This window comes from Hesperophylax consimilis, chromosome 4 (assembly GCF_061612785.1).
Source record: "Hesperophylax consimilis isolate HC1 chromosome 4, BYU_Hcon_1.0, whole genome shotgun sequence".
Lineage (NCBI taxonomy): Eukaryota > Metazoa > Arthropoda > Insecta > Trichoptera > Limnephilidae > Hesperophylax > Hesperophylax consimilis.
In genome coordinates this window covers 29370582-29391162 of record NC_142839.1, presented here as the reverse complement: position 1 = coordinate 29391162, position 20581 = coordinate 29370582, and the positions used below count along the sequence as shown (strand labels likewise).

At 33.0% G+C, this 20581-nt stretch overlaps 1 protein-coding gene across 10 annotated transcripts in view; it reads left to right on the top strand.

Annotated features, from left to right (window-relative positions):
- Patronin (calmodulin-regulated spectrin-associated protein patronin) overlaps positions 1 to 13282 on the top strand; it is an 88675-nt gene extending 75393 nt beyond the window's left edge. For 3 of the 10 annotated variants that reach the window (XM_089651627.1, XM_089651631.1, XM_089651626.1), the window contains 7 exons: positions 52 to 307; positions 1538 to 1639; positions 2464 to 2550; positions 4673 to 4783; positions 7308 to 7484; positions 9524 to 9806; positions 10268 to 13281. In XM_089651627.1, the coding sequence (XP_089507753.1) occupies positions 52 to 307; positions 1538 to 1639; positions 2464 to 2550; positions 4673 to 4783; positions 7308 to 7484; positions 9524 to 9806; positions 10268 to 10412 (1161 nt within the window). In that variant the 3' untranslated portion in view covers positions 10413 to 13281. Of the gene's footprint in view, positions 1 to 51; positions 308 to 1537; positions 1640 to 2463; positions 2551 to 4672; positions 4784 to 7307; positions 7485 to 9523; positions 9807 to 10267 lie in introns of all 10 variants that reach the window. The other 7 variants (XM_089651632.1, XM_089651628.1, XM_089651629.1 and 4 more) reach the window with 7 other exon arrangements.
- Positions 13283 to 20581: the final 7299 nt, after the last annotated feature.

Genomic DNA, 20581 nt, shown 5'->3' with positions numbered 1-20581 from the left:
TTAATATGACATATATGTTTATAATGATATGTATTTTTTATCAATTTGCAGGGCAAAGTATTTGACAAGTCAGAGCTCATGTCTTTGATGAAGCCCGCCGGTCCTCATGGAAAGGGGGGCGCCGGCGGTGGTGGAGCTGGAGCAGGCGGGCCCCGCATGAGACCCAAGGCCGGGGGCCCGGGAGTGGGGGGCCCCGGGGCCCGAGCGCGACCTAAGACTATACACGTGGACAGCGGAACCGTGCAGATGGCCGAGGGGATGCTCCTCGCCAGCCGGGGCAAACAGGGATCTTCCTCCAATCTTACCGGTAATATTTTTATTTAAAGTTTTAACAAAGTATTAGCATCACCAATAATGCACATATGTTTATTCTTTAAAATACAATGCTTATATGTTACAACAATTCAAAAGCTCAAAATATGACTTGATGAAAGCTAATCTTACTGCATTACTATGTAAAAGACTAGAACAAAGCTGTTTTGTTTTTTCTTTGTTATATTACTAAATTAACTGTTTCACTTTCCCAACATTAATTTATTTGTGGAACTTTGGTAGAAATAGCCCCAAGGATTCTTTCAAATTTTATGTTTACTATAATTTCATACACATTCCAGCACTTAGTTCATCCTAGACTTAGACCTTTTATCATTTTACTTTTAAATATTTGTTGTTACATTATGGCACATAATATCTAGCACTTAGTTCATCCTAGACTTAGACCTTTTATCATTTTACTTTTAAATATTTGTTGTTACATTATGGCACATAATAGTTTAAAATATGAAAGTATTACGCACCTTATACTATAATAAATCATTTTAGAATTTAGCTTTTTTGAAAATTTTATTTAGATTTGCTCCATTTTATATTTTATTTGTGTAAATAATGGTTGCACAAGAAGAGTATGGTCAGTTTTAATTTTTTTTCGACGAATCACAATTCATCTTTATTAGCACAAAATTAAAAAGGAGTATTGGCATATTGGTGCTTTGTTATTTTATTAGTTTATTGCAACATTGTTATCTTTGTGGGTACAAAATCCATTAGATATTCAAGATAAATAATATCAAATAGTTGATATTATAATATAATCACTTGAAGATATGCGCAATATTATGTTGTTTAAAAATACTATTTTTACTTACCTGTAGTAAAAAATCGTTACTGATTCAACCTTCTTTATCAAATGGGCTCTCTGTAGATAAAAAAAAAACTGTTCAAATATAAAAAATACAGCCAACTTTGTAATATTGTTCTGCCAAAGGGATAATATTATTTGTATCACTAAAATACTGAACCTTGTGATACTATCTTTTTGTTTCTTTCTTTTACTTTTCCATTAGTTCAGAAAAAAAACCAGATTATTTTCCCGCATAAAATGTAAAATCTAAAATTATTTGCTGGTTTTCGTGCTTAAACTTTTTTCTAATTTGCTGTTCAGTTTTGTTGCCATCATTACAGTTGTTGCATGTTGTAACCTATTTTGATATAATTGTATTGAGTGTTGTATTGGCTTGTCTCGCTCCCGTGTAAACAGCTGGGTATGCCAGTCAGCCGGCGTCGTCCCAGTCCACCATGCGGCGGGACTATTACCGTGGCTCGCAGGACAGTCTGGCAGACAGGGCGGGGCTCTATCGAGGTAATGCCCAACCCCTCACCGGTTATACTATTCAAACTAACATTAGCGTACCTACACATTCATTTTTTATATATATATATATATATTCATTCACAAATGCTTTCTAAGTTGATATCCCATCCGATTATGTCTTAATTCACCGGCAATTTGTATTAGAATACAGTAGATTAAAGAAACCATGGTATTAAAGGGCAAAGGAGCATGTCAAATAAAAGATTGAATGATTATTTATATGTATTTTTGAAAACTGAAATAATTGTGCTGTTGGGTTAATCAGTCTACTCTTACACAAATTATACAAATAATGATGCTAACAATAATCTTGTTTTGTTTCAAATAAAATGTTGTTTACTTTCAATAAAAAATATTTATTTTCTCTTCTGATAGATTATTTTTATCCATTAAATATATAATTAGAACAAGCCTATCAACTGTATGTAAAAGTTATATTTTAATTAATATAAAATTTTGTAAGAGAGGTTAGATAATAATGTTTGTGTGTAGCTTTTTGACTACCTACAACAGGTAGCCATTGTATTAGATTTTGTACTGAACAAAATTTGATTAAATTTATTGCATATGCATCCATAGTTTTATCAAGCTGCACTGTAATTTTCCAAAGTAAATCTGGATTTCATGAATATCATAAAATGTGTTCAAAACATTATTTTCCTAAATGTATAAATTCTAACACGCATTTGAATCACATTTACTCCACACTGAAGGCACTGTGGCTTCCTTCAGCCTTATGTCATCTTAGGCAATCTGTGTGGAGGGAAATATTTTTCTATGAAAATATGCTCTAACGGTGGATTAATTTTCAGATTCTCCTATTGACGAGAGCCGAGGGATGTCACCAGGAAGTGGTCCCAGCGTTTTGGGTAGAAGGGGCTCATACAAGACTTCTAGAGGTACAGATCTATGTTTTCTAAATTGCTTACATATTTTTATTTCATCTCTAGCTGCTTGAATTATGTATTGTTTTTGGTTTGCCCCACCTCAAATGAGTTGCATTTTGTGAAACTGTTTTCAATATGCATGCAGTGTGCTTGAATATTTAAGAAGTATAATATTTTATAGCATGGAGTGTCCTAAAGGATTTATTTTAAATTGTATGATTCATCATTTCAGTAGTACATAGATTAATGATGCTGGTAAGTCAGGCGATTATACGTTACAAGTTTATTATTTAGATTTACTTAGATCAGTTATTTTATTTCAGGCATGAATATGCATAATTTTAGTTTTATTTTGCACATAATAATATGTATTATGGTGTATGATTGCATTTATTCCTCACAATCATCTACAGTTAATGTTTGTAGTAATTGAGATAAGTAAATATAAAAAATTCAAATAAAAATATTAACTGAATTAGAAGATTGAAAATGGAATGATCTTTATATATCTGTAGAATTGAATACACTTGGATAATAATCTGACTTGTGTTGTTAGGCTGCAGAGTGCACATAAAGCTTCTTATTGGCTTATACCTACCGCTGAAAAATACACACAAATAGTATTTTACTTTTGGGAAGTAATTTTATGCATTACATTATAAGTATTCTTTCTTATACATACGATATTACACAAAGTGTAACTGCTGAATGCATCCAAATAAAGAACCTTTTGTAAATGTTTTTTAATGCAAAAAGTATTTTTTAATTATGTACTCATAGCGATGGATGTTGTAACAATATAAAAATGGCTTTTCAGCTCTCACAAAGAATTTAGTTCAAAACCAAAAAAATTGCTTCCATATTCAGTTTTTAAATCCTGATTTGAGCTGATTTTAAGATGCTCTTGAGTATAATTTCTTATGATGCTGAAGCAAAATTAAATAACTTGCTTACTGCAATTTGAAATTGAATAAATTATATTGTCTTGCCTAAATGTAATTTGCAATATCATTGTAAATTGGTTAGCAAAAGCAAATAATAAAACATAATTCCTTAGATCTTTAAAGCATGACATGTTGCTACATATAAACATCATTTTTTAATAATGTTATAAATGCTGTTTAGTTATTAATGTAACTAAGATTAATTTAGGTACATACAGAACACTTTCAAGGATAAAAATAAAATATCTCAAATTCATAGCTAAGTATGAAATGTTTCATTAAAAAAACTACAGTTGGTTAAAATATTCCATATTTGGCTGCACAGTGTAACAAAATGAAAACTCAGTTCAAACTTGACTGTTGATATTTAATACACCAAATCACTTTGTAACATAAACGAAACATATTTTTACAAACCATAATATAATCTTGATCTATTTACAAAATGAGGTGTATAGAAAAGAAAACACCATTCTGAAATGAATTATTTACGAGAACAGATTGGTAATCTGACAGAAAGTTTTTTGAACTAATTCATCATTGACTATTTCAATCCTACCTCTTTGATTAATAAAAATCAGATTTAAGACGAACACATGGAAGTGTGCACAACATTTTAAAACATATGCAGCAGTTACAGTAGAACCCCGATACATATCAAATTCAGGCAGTTATCAAATCAGGCTTTTTCCAAGAAGGAAAAATTTAATAAAACAAATACACATGTGTCCAAAAAAAATATGGCAGCGTCATGTTGTATTGTGTGTCAAAACAAAATAGGCAGTGTCACAAAGTTTGCAACAAATACTGATGTGGCAGTTACACAGGGATACCCCTGGTGTGGCGGGCAAAAAATTCCTCTAAAAATTATACTATGAACAATCTGTTTTTGTTTGAAAAGAGTTATAAATTTTGTTTCTAAATAAATTATGCAATATAGTAAAATTACTGCAAAAAAATCTGTTTTACAATTTTTCTTTGGTTAGCAAAAATGGGTTGACACTGATGCGGTGTTTTTTTTCTATACACCTCATATTAACTGCCGTTTAAAAAGGCGCATTAAGCCCGTGCGTCAATGAATTGCCACGACTGTAGATTGATGTTTGTTTGTTTGTTCCACATGATGAAGTGTCCAACTATTGTACTTAATGCAGGACGGGAACTGTGAGTTGAATGTGTGCATCTTTCAGAGAACGTAAACGCGGAGCCACAGAGTCAGACAAGGGGGCGGTCAAAGTATTCCACTTACCAGAATAACTTTAAGACCGGGCGGAAGTCTAGTTCTCTCATGAATCTGTGCGGTAAGCTGACTCCACCCAATTGTCAACCAATGCTTCACTGATCTCGTATTATTCTATTACTGCTCGTGCATTGTGGTGCTGCGTGGTGTGTCATATTATTACTTTTCTTTCACTTTATGTTGGTGGTTGGGTTAACGGTTCTCCACTTGGTAACGGATACAACTATTGTAGTTTATGTGTTTATTATGTTCACATGTTATATAATGTACAATAAATTATTAGTGGCATGCTATTGTATTATAATATATTGTGTAACGGTGGTGGTATTATTATGTTGCACTCTCTGGGTGGCCCTGGGTATGAGGATTTGTCTTTCTATCAAACTATTTAAATAAATCCATAAAATTGTAATAATCAAGATTAACGAGAATCTCTCTAATTTAATGCTTTATCACTTACATTGGTAGATGTCTGTCACAGTAGAAAGGTTGACATAATCAACAATGTTTTTCTCGCTTCTCTGAATATTCCTCATTTGTTTCAATCACAGTCGATCTATCAATTTATTTGATAAGCTTTAAATTGTTTATACTTTCCCTCACAGTTTAAAAAATAACTCTATCATTTATCTTCTTGTTATGTACATATTTAAATTGCCTACTTTTGTATCTTTTATTTGTTTGTATTCTTAGACGTTTCGCTGCCACTGTTACGGTTTGGCAATGTTCGGGTTTAGTTATTTTATGTCCTCAAAATTTTGCGGCAGCGTTCTTGGAAAAAACATTAAATTTATGTATTGTGCGCATATATGCTACATATTTATCTTTATACCTGTATAAAATGTTATGCATATGTGAAGGATTACAAAAAAAACTTAAAAAAATTATAGAAAAATTTGTAAATTGGCTCTTTTTTACATTTTATAATAAAGTTGTTTACGAAGGTTTAAAAATTGACATTTTATATTGCTGTGCGGATGCTGATTCAAATGACGAAAAATTCAAATTCCAATGGCAGTTTAAAATGTAAAAATTTTAACTGCTATAATACATGCATAGATTTGTTACAATTCAAAAAACACATTAAACGTGACAAAAAAAATGTACACAAAAATACCTTTTTGTAAAACCTAAGCCCAAGCACATTATAATAAAAATCTTGCATGACTTCTTTGAAGTCTTAATTTGATATTTGTCCCAAACACATTATAATGTATTATATTAAAAGAAGCATAATTTTTGTGTAACCACAGTTTTTTCCCCCTTTAATGTAATAACTAGCACATTTTCATGGTATCTTTTTACCTTTTTGTTATTGTTTTTAATTCAACTAGTCTTTTGCAGCTTTCATTTAATTTGCGCATGAGAGCATAGAATACATTATGCATATTACGTATTTGTTAGAATGTTACAACTTTTCTCTCTCTATAAATATAATTTAACTAACATTGTGTACCTAACAACTTATGAGAAATACAATTTCATTCCTGAACTAGGTGAGGATTAAGATTTATTTAAGTAATTAATTAACATCTCAACTAAAAACATTTTATTAATAATGTTTGGTGCATTTCAATTGGCAGATTAAATTTCACCATCTTGACGGTTCAAATTAATTTCTTGAAATACCAAATGCATTTTCCACATTGTTTTATTAAATTTTCCCCACTTTGCTTCAAATCATCTTTATTTTGTTTGCTTTACAACACTCTTGATAGCTTTAGAAAGTAATATTTTTTGTTGATATAAATAGTTTTTTATTATTTTTTTTCACATTTGCTTTAAATACAATTTGATTGAAATTAGATGCTTGATTTAAAGAATGAAAGAGATAATTTAAGTGGATATATTTTAACACAAAAAATAGTAACTGTTTCTTACATTAAATATCAGAGATATTTTGAGTTTCTTCATCCAAATAACTACAACACAAAAATAACTTTCCTGTAGTTCATTCAAAGCCTGTCTGTTATATCAAATTGACAACTTACCTTTTAACACCATGGGCCAAATTCTTTATCTTTTAATGTGCATTACCATGATCGTTAACCGTGGATTTGCCAGTTCTTTCTTATTAAAACAATCAAATATGCAGATAATGGATGGTTATGGTAACAACGCTTGTTAAAAGTTAAAAGACTCAAGTTGGGTTGTTTTAAACTCAATCACATTTGATTACGATCAGTGCCATTTTGAGTTTGAGATATTTAAATTATCTCGTTCAACCTGTTTCAGTTTTTGATTAAATTGTAATGAGCTAACAAGCATAACATGACCATTATGCTTGACAGCTGATCACAATTTGATCAAAATGTGTAGAGCCGAGAATCGGCATTTAATAGGGACCGTTCAAATGCAAAAATCAAAATGGTGCTGATCGTTGATTTGATGGTCACTGACGAAGTTTGAAACACTGCAATCTAAAGGAATCATGTTCAAAATTGCCTCTAACCATTAGATTATCATTGATTAACTTGATGCGAGTGCCGTGTCTGTATATGTCATACGTAATGCATGCCTCGTGTTTGTGCACACTTGTGGCTGTTTGTGATCTCTGGGCCCGTTCTGACTCACGTTTGGCGCAGATTCGGGCCTGGGCCGGGCCACTCCGCCCCGACGGGCCCCCTCGCCAGGACTGCGCACCCTGCCGTCCCCCTCAGGCCCGGGCTCGCTGCCGCCCGGGCTGGTCACCAAGCGGAGGACCTTTGACGACGGATCCAGTGACATCAGCTCCACTCCCAGCTCAATCATGGACTATTCAGGTTTGTATTTTGTAATAAAAAAACATAGTAAGTCCCAAGTGCCCAGAGCTAGTGGGATCAAGCCATACTCAATTAGGGGATGTTGTGAGGAGGGAAAGGAGATGGGTAGGGAAAGGTTGGGAAGTACCTAACGTAAGATTGATTAATTGGTCGAGCGGTCCAAGGTGTAGGGTTTCCACCTAGGCGTCGCGGCTTTAATCCTCTGCTAGCCAAGTCGTCCGTACAGTACGCAAGCTACATTTTCCGCTTATTAGGATGGTATTAGAAGGAATTCAAATGTTGTCAGGTTATTCGTAGCTTGGGAATGTTTGTCTTTATTTTTATATCAATGTACCACAATAGAAACAGTTTCGGTTCCCAATCAATTAAATCCTGATATTTTAACTGAGGCAGGTATACTGCCGTGGTAAATAAAAACACAGCGTCTCCCTTAGGAGTCTCAAGAAAGAAACTGTGTTTTTAGTTACCGCAGCAGTATATTTCTACAAATGTGAGATATTGAATCATGTGTGCCTATTTCAAGCTGTGAGGAATTTTGTAACCTTAATCATAATTTTATCTATATTTATGTATATAGGTATACTGCAGGCTGCAAATCTGTGCATTCCCCAAGAAAAGAAGAAATCAAGTATATTTCATAACTTTTACAGTCTCTATAGATCTAACTAGTAACTATGTACATATTATATATACATGCAACCAATTCCATTTTATGAAAATATTAAGGTTATTTCTATATATATATATACATTATCTTAAATTTGATATTAATGTGAACTAATATACTTTAGGTATCGAGCAACAGTTTTTATCCTGTCTTCATAAAATAGTGAGCAAAATTAAATTAACGTGTCCTACTTTGGCTATGCATGATGTTAAAATTTTTACAAACTAATGGTTATTTAAAAACTAATCTAATGAAGTATTGTCTTTGCATTTTTTGACGTGATTGGCTGCTAAACAATAATGCCTTGACATAACAAAATTATTCAGCAAACAAATTTATTAAATGTGTAAGAATGATATTAATAATTTTTATTGGTTTCAATGTGAACAAAATGAATAAGTTAAATGATAGATTCAAACATACTTATACCCAAACCCTACAGGTTGACCGTGATAGTACATCTGGAGGCACTGTGCAATAAACCCTACAGGTTGACCGTGGTAGTACATCTCAAGGCACTGTGCAATAAACAGCACAGATTGACCGTGATAGTACATCTGGAGGCACTGTGCAATAAACCCTACAGGTTGACCGTGGTAGTACATCTCAAGGCACTGTGCAATAAACAGCACTGATTGACCGTGATAGTACATCTGGAGGCACTGTGCAATAAACCCTACAGGTTGACTGTGGTAGTACATCTGGAGGCACTGTGCAATAAACAGCATAGATGTGTTGCACTTAATTTATAAGTTCTCATATTCACCATAGTGTAGTTTATGAGTTAATCTTCTATCTATCTATTTAAATAAAAATGTAAAGTTTGTTTGTTAAAAATCTAAAATCTCCAAAAGTTCTTCACCGATTGCTTTGAAATTTTGACACAACGTTGCATTAGAATATGCGTGTATTTTATATGCGTGTATTTTATATGCCTGTTTTATATAGATGTCACCTGTGACTGGTAAAAACTTTTATTTTTAAACAGCGCCATTTATTGGACGTTGAAGCAACACGTGCTATTCTTTCTCTATCTGCGCAGACAGACTGAGCCACAGCAACGCGTGGCGGTGTACAGCTAGTTTTCAATGAAAATGCTTAACTGTCCAAAAGAGTGCCTTAAATGCTCATTTATTGTGCCATTGTCCAAGACAAATATTTCTAGGGGAAGAATATAAGACATATTCTATAATATTATGAAACCACTGAAAAGCAGCATTCTCAAAAATGTAGCTTTAGGTGTTTTACCAATTTACAGTGGATATGTAGTGAGATGATGATACTTTGTTTAAAAAAGAAGTAGAGAACGCAGGTATTACATTGAATTAATTGAATGAAAGCATTCTTAATTAAGAATTTTATCCATCTCCAGGTCCTCGTCTGTACAAGCAGCCGACCACCAAATCCAACCGCAGCATAGTGCTGAATGCGGTGGAGTATTGCGTGTTCCCGGGCGCCGTGAACCGCGAGGCCAAGCGGCGTGTGCTGGAGGAAATCAACAGCTCCGAGAGCAAGCACTTCCTGGTGCTGTTCCGCGACGCCGGTTGCCAGTTCCGGGCGCTCTACTCCTTCTGTCCCGACCGAGACGAGGTCTATAAGCTGTACGGCACGGGCCCCCGACAAGTCAACGATCGGATGTTCGATAAGTTCTTCAAGTGAGTTTGGAGTACTCTGACCTTCTATATACAAATAAATATAAAAACCCATAATTTTTTAAGAACCCCTTTTTCTCCTTTAACCCTAGGACCCCTTTTTTAATAACGAATACTGTCTTCATTTCAATTAGGTAATATAGATGCTCCGTTTCAATAGTCATCTATCAATCATTATAGCTAAGAAGTAGTCCCAAATTGGAATTCGAGTTGTATGCCAATTACGGAGACTTACTGAAATGAAATTGATAATGTTGTTGATGATTTGCAATATTATATTAAATTTACTAGCCGTTATAATAATTGTTCCTCCGCATCTGAATGAACCACTCCTAAAGCCCCTTGTTTCTGTCAAACTTATTTAGCAGCTTTCAGTAGGCCCCTGCAGTTACCTCTCAATATTGAATTCATGTGTTGTATGTTATCCTTAGATTATAATGGTTGTGTGTATTTATTTATTTCAGATACAATTCAGGGAGCAAATGCTTCTCACAAATTCACACCAAACACCTCACAGTCACGATAGACGCATTTACAATCCACAATTCTCTGTGGCAGGGGAAGAAGGTGCAGCTGCCCAGCAAGAAGGATATGGCGCTAGTTATTTAAGTTGCAAGTTGAACCTAGTCGCCTCGAGTCAGCATCACTTACACAAATCTTCACACACTACAAACAGATCACATTGGTCTTATCTTTAATTTATGATGCAACCGACAGACTTTCAGTGCGCCCAGTACTAACCTATACTCGCTGCTCTGAAAGTGTGTATCACAAACACCTACCCAGTTACCCTCGGACGGGACTGGTGAAGGAGATTTTATATGACCCAATATTATAAATTAATAAAGTAACACTAATGTTTTTATTACATGGATAATTTTTCTATTATCACTAATAATAATTATTAAAATGTTTCTGTCTAATTAACCAAATGTAAACTTGTTTTGCTTCTTTGAGGAGAATTTATAGTAATTTATTAATTATATAATATTCAAAATTGCGTTAATTTTAATCCTTTTACCGGAACATGATAAAGGATTGCATAATATTGTTCTGAAATCTGTTTTTGAAACAATATTATTAATTTTGTATTTTTTATATTAAATATAAAAAAGCCATCATATAATATTATTCGCTGTAATACATTTGACCGTTGTATTACTGAATCTGCATATTATGCTTGAGTCCCCTTAGACCTACTTTAATTATGTATTATCTTTACTGTTGTCCTTACATCATTTCTAGTAATAATATTTGTTATTTGTTTGTACAGAAAATGAATGAATAAAGGGAGGATTGTTTGGAGGTGAGATTCTTTTAAAAGGATTAGGCTGTTTTATGGTTAGTCAACTAAAGTTTGTTCTTTATTTAACATTCTTTATTAAATAAAATATTTGAAAAATTTACTAAATTTTTATTTAGTTCTCAAACGGACCAGTATCGTAGTGAACGATCAACACACTTCCGAGATCAAATTATATGCATTGAATATATCAATGAAAATATTATTTTTATTTCACGTTTAGTCAATGTTAAATGGCCATTAATAAATTTTTGTAATTGATGAACTTAAATAATTGGCATGTGTTATGGCGGAATAGTTTGATAAAATATTATATTTTCCTTATTTACAAAATGATTACCGGTAACCACAATCTGACAAATGTGTTTGGTAATGCGTAGTAGGTTGAGGACTGATTACAATCAACACAGTATGTTTGCTACGCTATGAAAGGCAGATTGTGTTCAGTATTAACTAGATTCAATAGAGGAAACACTGCCAACTTAGCTCTATATAACCCATGACAGTAAGTTTATAGTTTCTTTCCATTAACTAATATAACACTTGATATTGGATTAGTTGCCACTTTAAAGTTATCAAATATTTTGTATTTTGGTTGTGAGAATGCTGTTCAACTCTTTGGTTATAAATGCAGTTTAGAAATGTTTGCGCTTGTGTAAAATAGTGTATTGTAACAAGTTTTCTTTCTCTTATTGTGTGTATGGTTTTTCTAATGATGTAATATTTATTTTACGTTGAGGAAGTATGTATTTTCCCACTAGGGTAGAAATCAAAGGTTAAAATTGAGTTGAAATAGTTTTATAATGGAGGTATTTTGTCAAATGAAAGATATGTGAATAGTGATATGTGAAGGCTTTTTGGATTTCTCTTAGAGAAAACAGCTTCTAACTCATTAAGATATATTTACAGCAGTTGATTGTCTAAAATTCACTTAATCTATTACCATATGTAATAAATTGTTGTTCTCATTTTGTAAACAAAGCTCCATGTCACCGTTCATCCATCTTCCCAAGCGGGAAGAGGGAAGACACCAGATGAGTTCTTACAACATGTCATACAGACCGCGATGTTTAAATGAATCTCATTGACATAACATTAACATAATATTATGACTGTGTTCTATTTATTCCCAACACTCGCTTCTAGTGTTTAAATGTAACATTATTGGATAAATTAATTATGTAATGTTACATTTTAGTACATATTTTTTTCTAATTGTTTTGTAATACCCAACATCGTGAACATGTTTGTTTCTAATACTAATGATTTTTACAATCCCTCTTTGATTTGTTTATTTTTAAAAATAAAATACTAAATTATGTAATATTATATTTTGGTAATAAAATTTATGAAAATTTGGTTTGAAACCAATAGTAAGTGAATAATGTACATTGTAGGCAGAAGACAGAAATAATCCTCTTTGTTACATGGTTCCTTGACTCAGTCACAGAATGGTAGAACTCACATTACAATTTTAACATAAGCACAAGACGTTTTCAGTAAATAATGTGTTCATTTTCAATTGTACATAAAACTGAAGACCTTACATTAAACTATCAAAGAAAGAACAATGTGTATCTTGGTGAGGTTATCATTTTTTCAACCTTGTTTCTTACAAATAGTTAGACATTATATAATTATTGTGAAATGAAATAAGCTCATTCTTGTTATCTTATTGCAATTAATTACCTCTGAGAATTCATATTTCCCTTATTCTAAATTACCAATTATATTTTATGATTCATGTAAGTGCCAAGTGTCAAAAATATCACATGAATTATTAATGTTTAATTTTATTACTGGATTTTGAAAAATAAATACGTCATGCCTCACTAAGTATTACTAAATTTACCTACTTGAGCAAGTCAATACAATATAATTTTAATTTATTTTTCATTTGAGGGTGTTTTTATGACTTGTGTAAATATTGTGTTTTTTTCTACATACAAATATTTATTAATGAAACTGATTTCAGTCTGAACATACTCGAATTATTAATTGGTCATATGCTATTGTTTTAATCGAATTTATTAAAAATATAACAAAAGTAATATTAAATTTCATAAAATAATTTTTTGTTTTATTTAAAAATTATCACCATAAAAGTGAAGTAATCCACTTTGCTTTTATGATAGGCATAAATATCTGAATTCTATTAAAAATATTGGTGCGTGCATTCGGGAAAAGGCTGTACAGCTTGACATTGATAACTTTAATTTTGCAGTCAGAAAAAAAGTGATTAAAAAGACAACAGATTTAATTAAAAAAAAGTTAATTCCACCTTTGACTACCTACAAAGTTATCCGTGTCAAGCTGCATTGTCTGTATTTGAATTAGAACTGCGAATTGTAGAGTGTGACGAAAACCCAGATATGCAAAAAGTATTGCCTACCTAAAATTAAAAACTGAATAATTATCACAGTCCATGGCCAGTATTTCAGAATATTCAGGAATGGTTTGTTTTATCAAAGCTCTTTACCAGAGACCAACTTCACAGACATAAATATCTCTCACAGCGAGCTCAAAAAGCAATTGAAATACCGGCCCTATTTAACATAACATTGGTATTCTTCGAAAAACAGCTAAGTCAAACAAGTAACAAAGGTGCTTTAAATACGAACAATTAACAAAAAAATAATAAATAAACACTTTGTAAAAAATAGACTTAACCGTTTTTCGAAAAATACTGACGAAAATCAAACATTAATTTCGGTTTTTAATGTGATATGAAATATTCACGCGTAAAGTTATTCACGCTCAATGAATTTTTAATTTTCAAAACTGCAACTGAATGCGGGAACAATTCAATCTAGCCATAAAGTAGGGACCAAAATGATTTAATTTTAATTAATTAATTAATAATTTTAAATTGAAATGTGTATTTCTTTTACTAACATTTTTGACAGATGATTTCTCAAGTTAACTAATGGTGTTCCCTTTGAAAAGTAATTTGAGTTATGTGAATTTGTTTTGAGATATTGACTGAACATTTCATTTGACTGTAGTGAGCATTGAAAGTCAAATACATTTGCGTGTAATTAGGCATTTCAATTAATAGCCATTTGTGTATTTAATCAATTTATTCATAAGTTTTGAGTAGGTTCACTACTGAGTTTATCAGGAACATTTTGATTAGGGATTGGACAAAACTGCAATAAATTTTTCATTCACAGAAAAAAATTAAATAATCACAAATATTCTAAGCTCCGTACGCACAAACTGTCAGTTTCAAATAGACTTGCCTTGATCGTTGTACTGAAAATGAGCGCTTGTCATTCTAGGCCAGCGGTGGGGAAACTGTGGCCCAATAGGCCTGTGGGGAGCATTGCAAAAAAAATTACATCCAGAATGCAAAAAAGGTTTTCTTTTCACAAGATAAATTTTTAAGTTAGTTAAATATAAAATTTTCTTTGTGTTTTCCGTGCGTAGTTATAATAATCTAGTTGCAGACCAAAACTGCAGGAAAACCATTCACATTTTCTGAATTCACTAATAATTTAAGCTTGAATACACTATTTAAGCTGGTGGACTCTTATGCAGATTCATTCATTTTTTTTTTTTTAACTTCCGATTTAGTTGTCCGGGTTAAATCTTCCCCAAAGGAAAAACTTAACCCTTCCACTCACTTTTCCAAAAATGATCATCTAGTCAATCAACATTATGTAAGTGCATTATATAAGCAAAATAAATACAAAACAATACAAGAACAACACGTCAACTCACCAGAGATCAAATGGGAAAATAATTCACCGACTCCAGATATTTTCATATCAGAGGGTTAGGCTCGGTAGAACTTCTAACAGGGCCTATAAATCCTACTGATCCCTCAACATAAATATTTAAAAAATCTTTTGTTATCCTACATGTATTCAAAATGACCGACTTTTGCATCTTTATATATAATTTTTTTGATAGATCTAATACGCCTAAATTTTTAATTAGAGAGCTAGGTATAATGCCAGTAGCCGAAATAACGAATGGTAATATTTTTATAGTCTGAGAATGCCAAATTCTTTTTATTTCATTTCCTAAATCTGTGTATTTTCTTATTTTTTCACTAACAGATTTTTGGGTAATTTTTGGATAGGGCCTGACACGCTTATTACGAATATTTTTTAGAAAAAAACTTTATATTCGCCTTAATTACTATAAAAGAAAACTTTTTGCATTTCGGGCGGCGGAAAATTATGAATTTAAATTTTCAATTGCGTTAACCAAAATTCACTTCGCGAATCGATGCGGCGGCAATCAGCTGCCATTAGGTACGTCACTGTTATGTTGGTATCCCTGATACATTGATTTGTATCACAAACCATGTTGCACAAACCTAGCGTAGCCGGTAAACTAGTTGAAAACTGGGATGTTTTTCTTGCCTTGACGCGAGCAGGCGTTATTAAGGGGCACTTTCCTTTGTATCACAAACCATATTACACAAACCTCGGCATCCCACGAAGATAGCAACGGTCGTATTTAGCTCTTGTTAATGCATCAGTGATACCAACATAACAGTGCGTTCCTAATGGCGTCGCGTTGTCGCCACATCGATTCGCGAAGTGAATTTTGGTTTTATGCAATTGAAAATCAAAATGCATAATTTTCCGCCGCCCGAAATGCAAAAAGTTTTCTTTTATAGTAATTAAGGCGAATATAAAGTTTTTTTCTAAAAATTATTCGTAATAAGCGTGTCAGGCCCTATCCAAAATTTACCGATTTTTGAATATTACAGGAATTTGGAATAGCGACATCAATGATATAAGTTATTTTTTTAATTTTGTCATGTAAAACTATATCGGTTCTATTATGACTAATCGCTCGGTCTGTTAGTATAGTTTTATCATAATATATTTTATAAAATTCGTTTTCTAAAAATGAATTTGGTTCGTATTCATAATATGGTACTACATTACGGCAGTCAATCAAGTTATGTTTAGTTACCAAATTTTGGTGAATTATTTTTAAAACTTGATTGTGCCTAAATGTATACTCGGACGGTGCTAATATAGAACATCCCGATATAATATGTTCTATAGTTTCCGGAAAAGCCAAACATTTTCTACACAAATCATCAATTTGATTTGTATGTTTGATTATATGCTTTCTATAATTTTTAGTATTAATGACTCTATCCTGAATGGCAAGCATAAATCCTTCTATTTCTGCGCTCAACTCTCCAATACTCAACCATTTGTTTGACGAAATTTTGTCAACATACGTTTGGTTGAGATAATTGAAGTGTTTTGCGTGTAAAATTTTATTTGACCAGGAATCTAATAATTCCTGGTTGGGATTTATAAAAATGTTGGCATTCTCATCATATAAATTTAAAGGTGTAATATTTCTATCTGCCTTGCAAATTATTTTGTGCATTTCTGAGCTATGAGCTTTCCTATGGAAAAATATACAGGGTGTCCGGAAACTCGTAGTACAAGCGGTAAACTGGTGAATCTACATCACATTTGGAGTCGATTTTGTAGTATATATTTTTTTTATTTGAGCTTTCGTTATCGAGTAAATCGAGTTTGAAGTTGATTTTTTTTTTTTTTTTTTTTTAATCAAATTCTTATAAATTATTACTGAAGATCAAAGTACCCAACTAATTAAAACTATTTGAAAGTAAAACAAATGAAGAAACTCGGATTTGAAGCATTATTTTGAAATCACCCTTCATTTAACCCGGTGTAATCATAAAATATTTCTGCTCTGCAGGGTTAAAACATCTGTTATTCAACCCTAAACACCAGAAAAAACTTTAACCCTAAAATAGCCGAAAAATATTTTTTTTTGGTTTTTTTTTTTTTTTGAAAATGCTCAAATCAAAAAACTTTATGTTTTTTTGGGTTCCCCATGTGGTGTAGATTCTCCAGTTTCCCGCTTGTACTACGAGTTTCCGGACACCGTGTATAAATATAAATATATCATTTTTATTATTCGGTTATTTTAATATTATATATGCACTATTTCAACAAAGCTTGATTTTATATAATACATGCTATGAATACAAATTCTCAAAAAGTCATTCAAGTATAGCATAGGTTCCCAAACTTATTTGACCCATGGCCCCCCTTTCAGACACAAAATTACACAAGGCCTCCCTGGAAATTTGCATTTTAAAAATTAATAATCCTAATGAGAAAGACAAACCTGATGTATGTCAATTACGAACCTGATGTAAAATCTTCAAAAAATATATTCAACTACGAGTGTATTTTTTTAAATTTCAGTAAGGTATTTTGAAAATAAAACAATTCGAAAAAATTAATTATTGTTAGTAAATAATATCATAGACAATGTAAAATTAAATTAGTTTCTAATGCGAAGGATGAGCCTGGTGTTTTTCCATTAATTTTTCTATATTTGGCTATATTTTTGTCAGCAGCATAAATCTCCTAGGTCAAGTATTTCCAGTCGGTTCCTTTTTTTAGTCAAAAGACTTGCGACTGCACTAAATCCACGTTCTAACAAGTATGATGACAGAAATGAAATTAAAAATTTTCTAACCACAGCCCATAGTCCAGGATAAAGTGTGGATATCTGCTTTTGTAAACAGAACTCTTGGTATCCGTGTTTGAATTTAAATTTTAACTCACTGTTGTTCGATATTTTAATCAATTCAAGTGCAATTCTGATTCATCAGTGTTTAAAGTAATAGGTATAATAAGTGTATAATATCCAATCGGGAATCTTCATTGTGAGAATATCTTTAAATTGGTTATTAAAATCGATACGGAGTGCCTCCAAATGTTGACAATAGATCAATATGTCATCATCACATTTTTCCACTGATGAAAGATTCGGAAATTCTTCACATCCTAAATTGTGTTTATGTATATAACATTAGTTTTGATACAAATGAAGAAATAATATCTTACTTCTGTATCAAATGCAACTCATCTTGCAGCTGCAGATTAGATTCATTGAATTTAATATATAAATCTGTCAAATATGCTATGTCACATTTAAATTTCTTAAATAATCTTAAGATTTCCCGTAATAATTCATCTTTGTTTTCTAAAAGCTCTACAACTAAGTCATAAAATCTGTTTAAACATGACCCCTTTGACAACCGACGTACTTCTGTGTCGAGAAGCAAACGATGGAAGTCTTCATTGTTTTCGATGCAAAGTTGTCCAAACAACCTGTGATTGAGTGCATGGCTCCTAATTTAGTTGTAATAACTGCTGTATGAATGAACGATGCAGGCGATCACTAAGATTTTTTGCAACTAAATGTTGTCGATGAATCACACAATGCACTGCTAATATATTTGATAGTGACTTTTTTAATAAAGAAATAACTCCATGATAGCACCCTACCATAGCTGGAGCACCATCAGTAGCAACGGACCTATTATTCAAAGGAATTTCCTTTTCTTCAAAAAACTCTCCCAATACATTGAATATAGATTGCCCTTTAGTGTCAGTTATTAATTTTTTAGCAAATAATAGCTCTTGTGGAATTTTTTCTTCTTTTATACATATCGAACATATGCTAAGCTCCATTCTTTGGTAAAGTGGATTCATCAAGTTGTAAAGAGAATTGGGTTTTCTTAAATAATCACACAATGTTACATCAACATCCTGGGCCATTTCATCAATTCGCCGTTGTACAGTGTTATTGCTAAAAGGCATTTTCTTAATTATATCAGACGCTAGCATGTGCAATACAGTACGCAGAACCTCACTAACAGCTGGTAGAATCAGTTCTTCTCGAATAGTATGCGATTTTCCCAATTTAGCAATAAGCAAAGAAATGTTGTAAGAGGCGCGTAATCCGTCATCACCTTTTTTGGTTGCGACATTACATTACATTACACGCAGAGTTTGGCCAGAGGGTCGCACGCGCCGCTCCAGGCCGCCGCGCAGAAAAGTCTCACAATGAACTGCGCTGTAAAAAGTTACCTTACTATCAGTCTTTACTTTCCTGTGCGTCGCCCTAGAGTGGCGCGCGGTACCGTCGAGAAGTGGATGTGTAATTGCCACTGTATGATTTGAAACGTCACAAAATCTTAGCTGATATTTATTATTGAGGTGATTTTTATCAAAAATTTTTGGTATATAACAAATTAGATATGTGTGTACATTGTGTATTGATAGATTTTTAAAATTCTATAAGGTTATAAATTTTAGCACCTCATGGCCCCCTGTTTGCTTCCCAGGGTTCCCCTACTCCCCCAGGGCCAGAATTACCCCCTCAGCTCCCTCCAGGGCCTCCTTGAGGGGCCAGGGGGCCCACTTTGGGAACCTATGAATTAGAGATTAATGCTGGGAACTCGCACTCCTAAATTAAATCAGTTTTGTGTTCCGAATGCAATGTTAAAATTCCAGTCGCAGATTTATCTGCCGACACATTTCGAATGAAACCATTCTTATGTTCGGAGGAGAGTAGAAAATTCTAGTTGCACATCGTAGCATGACGGCCGGCATAGTCCAGTGGTAACGCATTGGACTGCCATTCCGAAGGTCGCGGGTTCGAACCCGGCGTGCGCAAATAAATTTTATTTGATTAATTTGTGTTATTTCACAATTAATTAATTAAAATAATATATAGTATATTTGCGGCACGTTCCAGAGTGGAAGATACTACCAGTATCGCCCTGGTGTAAGACCACCATTCAGAATTGAAACGTTGCTCCAAATGGCTTTAGCCGTGTTTAGTGACTAGATCTGAATAGCCAGGTACTTCCCCACCTTCCTCTTTCCCTTCCCCACTTACCTTCAGCCTCACAACATCCCCCAATTGGGGATGCCATAGTCTCACTGGCTCCAGACGGGAGCAGTTGGGACTCTTGTGAGGTATTCACTATAAAAAAAAAAAAAAAAAAATGTGGCGAAATTCGACTTTCAATATTTACTTGTTCCATGTGTAACCATAATTTAAACTACGCATAAAGATTCATACGTAAGTGAAAACCAGTTTTGTGTTCATAATGTTCTTTCGAGATGCGTATTGAAGAGACCGATGTTGGTAGGAATGGGGTAGGAAACACATAGGCCGACAAATTTTTCCACTGCCGAGCTGGTGAACTGAAGAACAAGTTGTAGAAATGAAATTTTCTCATGTTACAAATGTTAACCGTGTACAAATGTTGGGAGGATTCCAACCCCCCCCCATCCTTTGCCTGAAAATTTATGCGTTGCTTGCGAAAACATCAAAATGGCCCCGATATATTGCCGTCAGTGGTTGAGATTTTAAAACGATTTTTGGTATGAAAATAGAATGGATTATTATTATTATTGTATGCTCATGAAGCAGTGCTGATTTCATTAGGCGGACGAGTTTGTGTATTTGAGAAGTATGTTTATGTGAGATGGGAGGCTGACAGAGAAATTGAAAGAAGGGTAAATGCAGGTAACTCTTTAATGGAGGACTTGGAGAACATGGTTAGGCCTAACAAAATGCTGTTCAAACAAGCGAATCTAGCAGTCCACAATGGTGTTCTGCTACTTACCCTGGTGTATGGCAGTGAGACATGAAA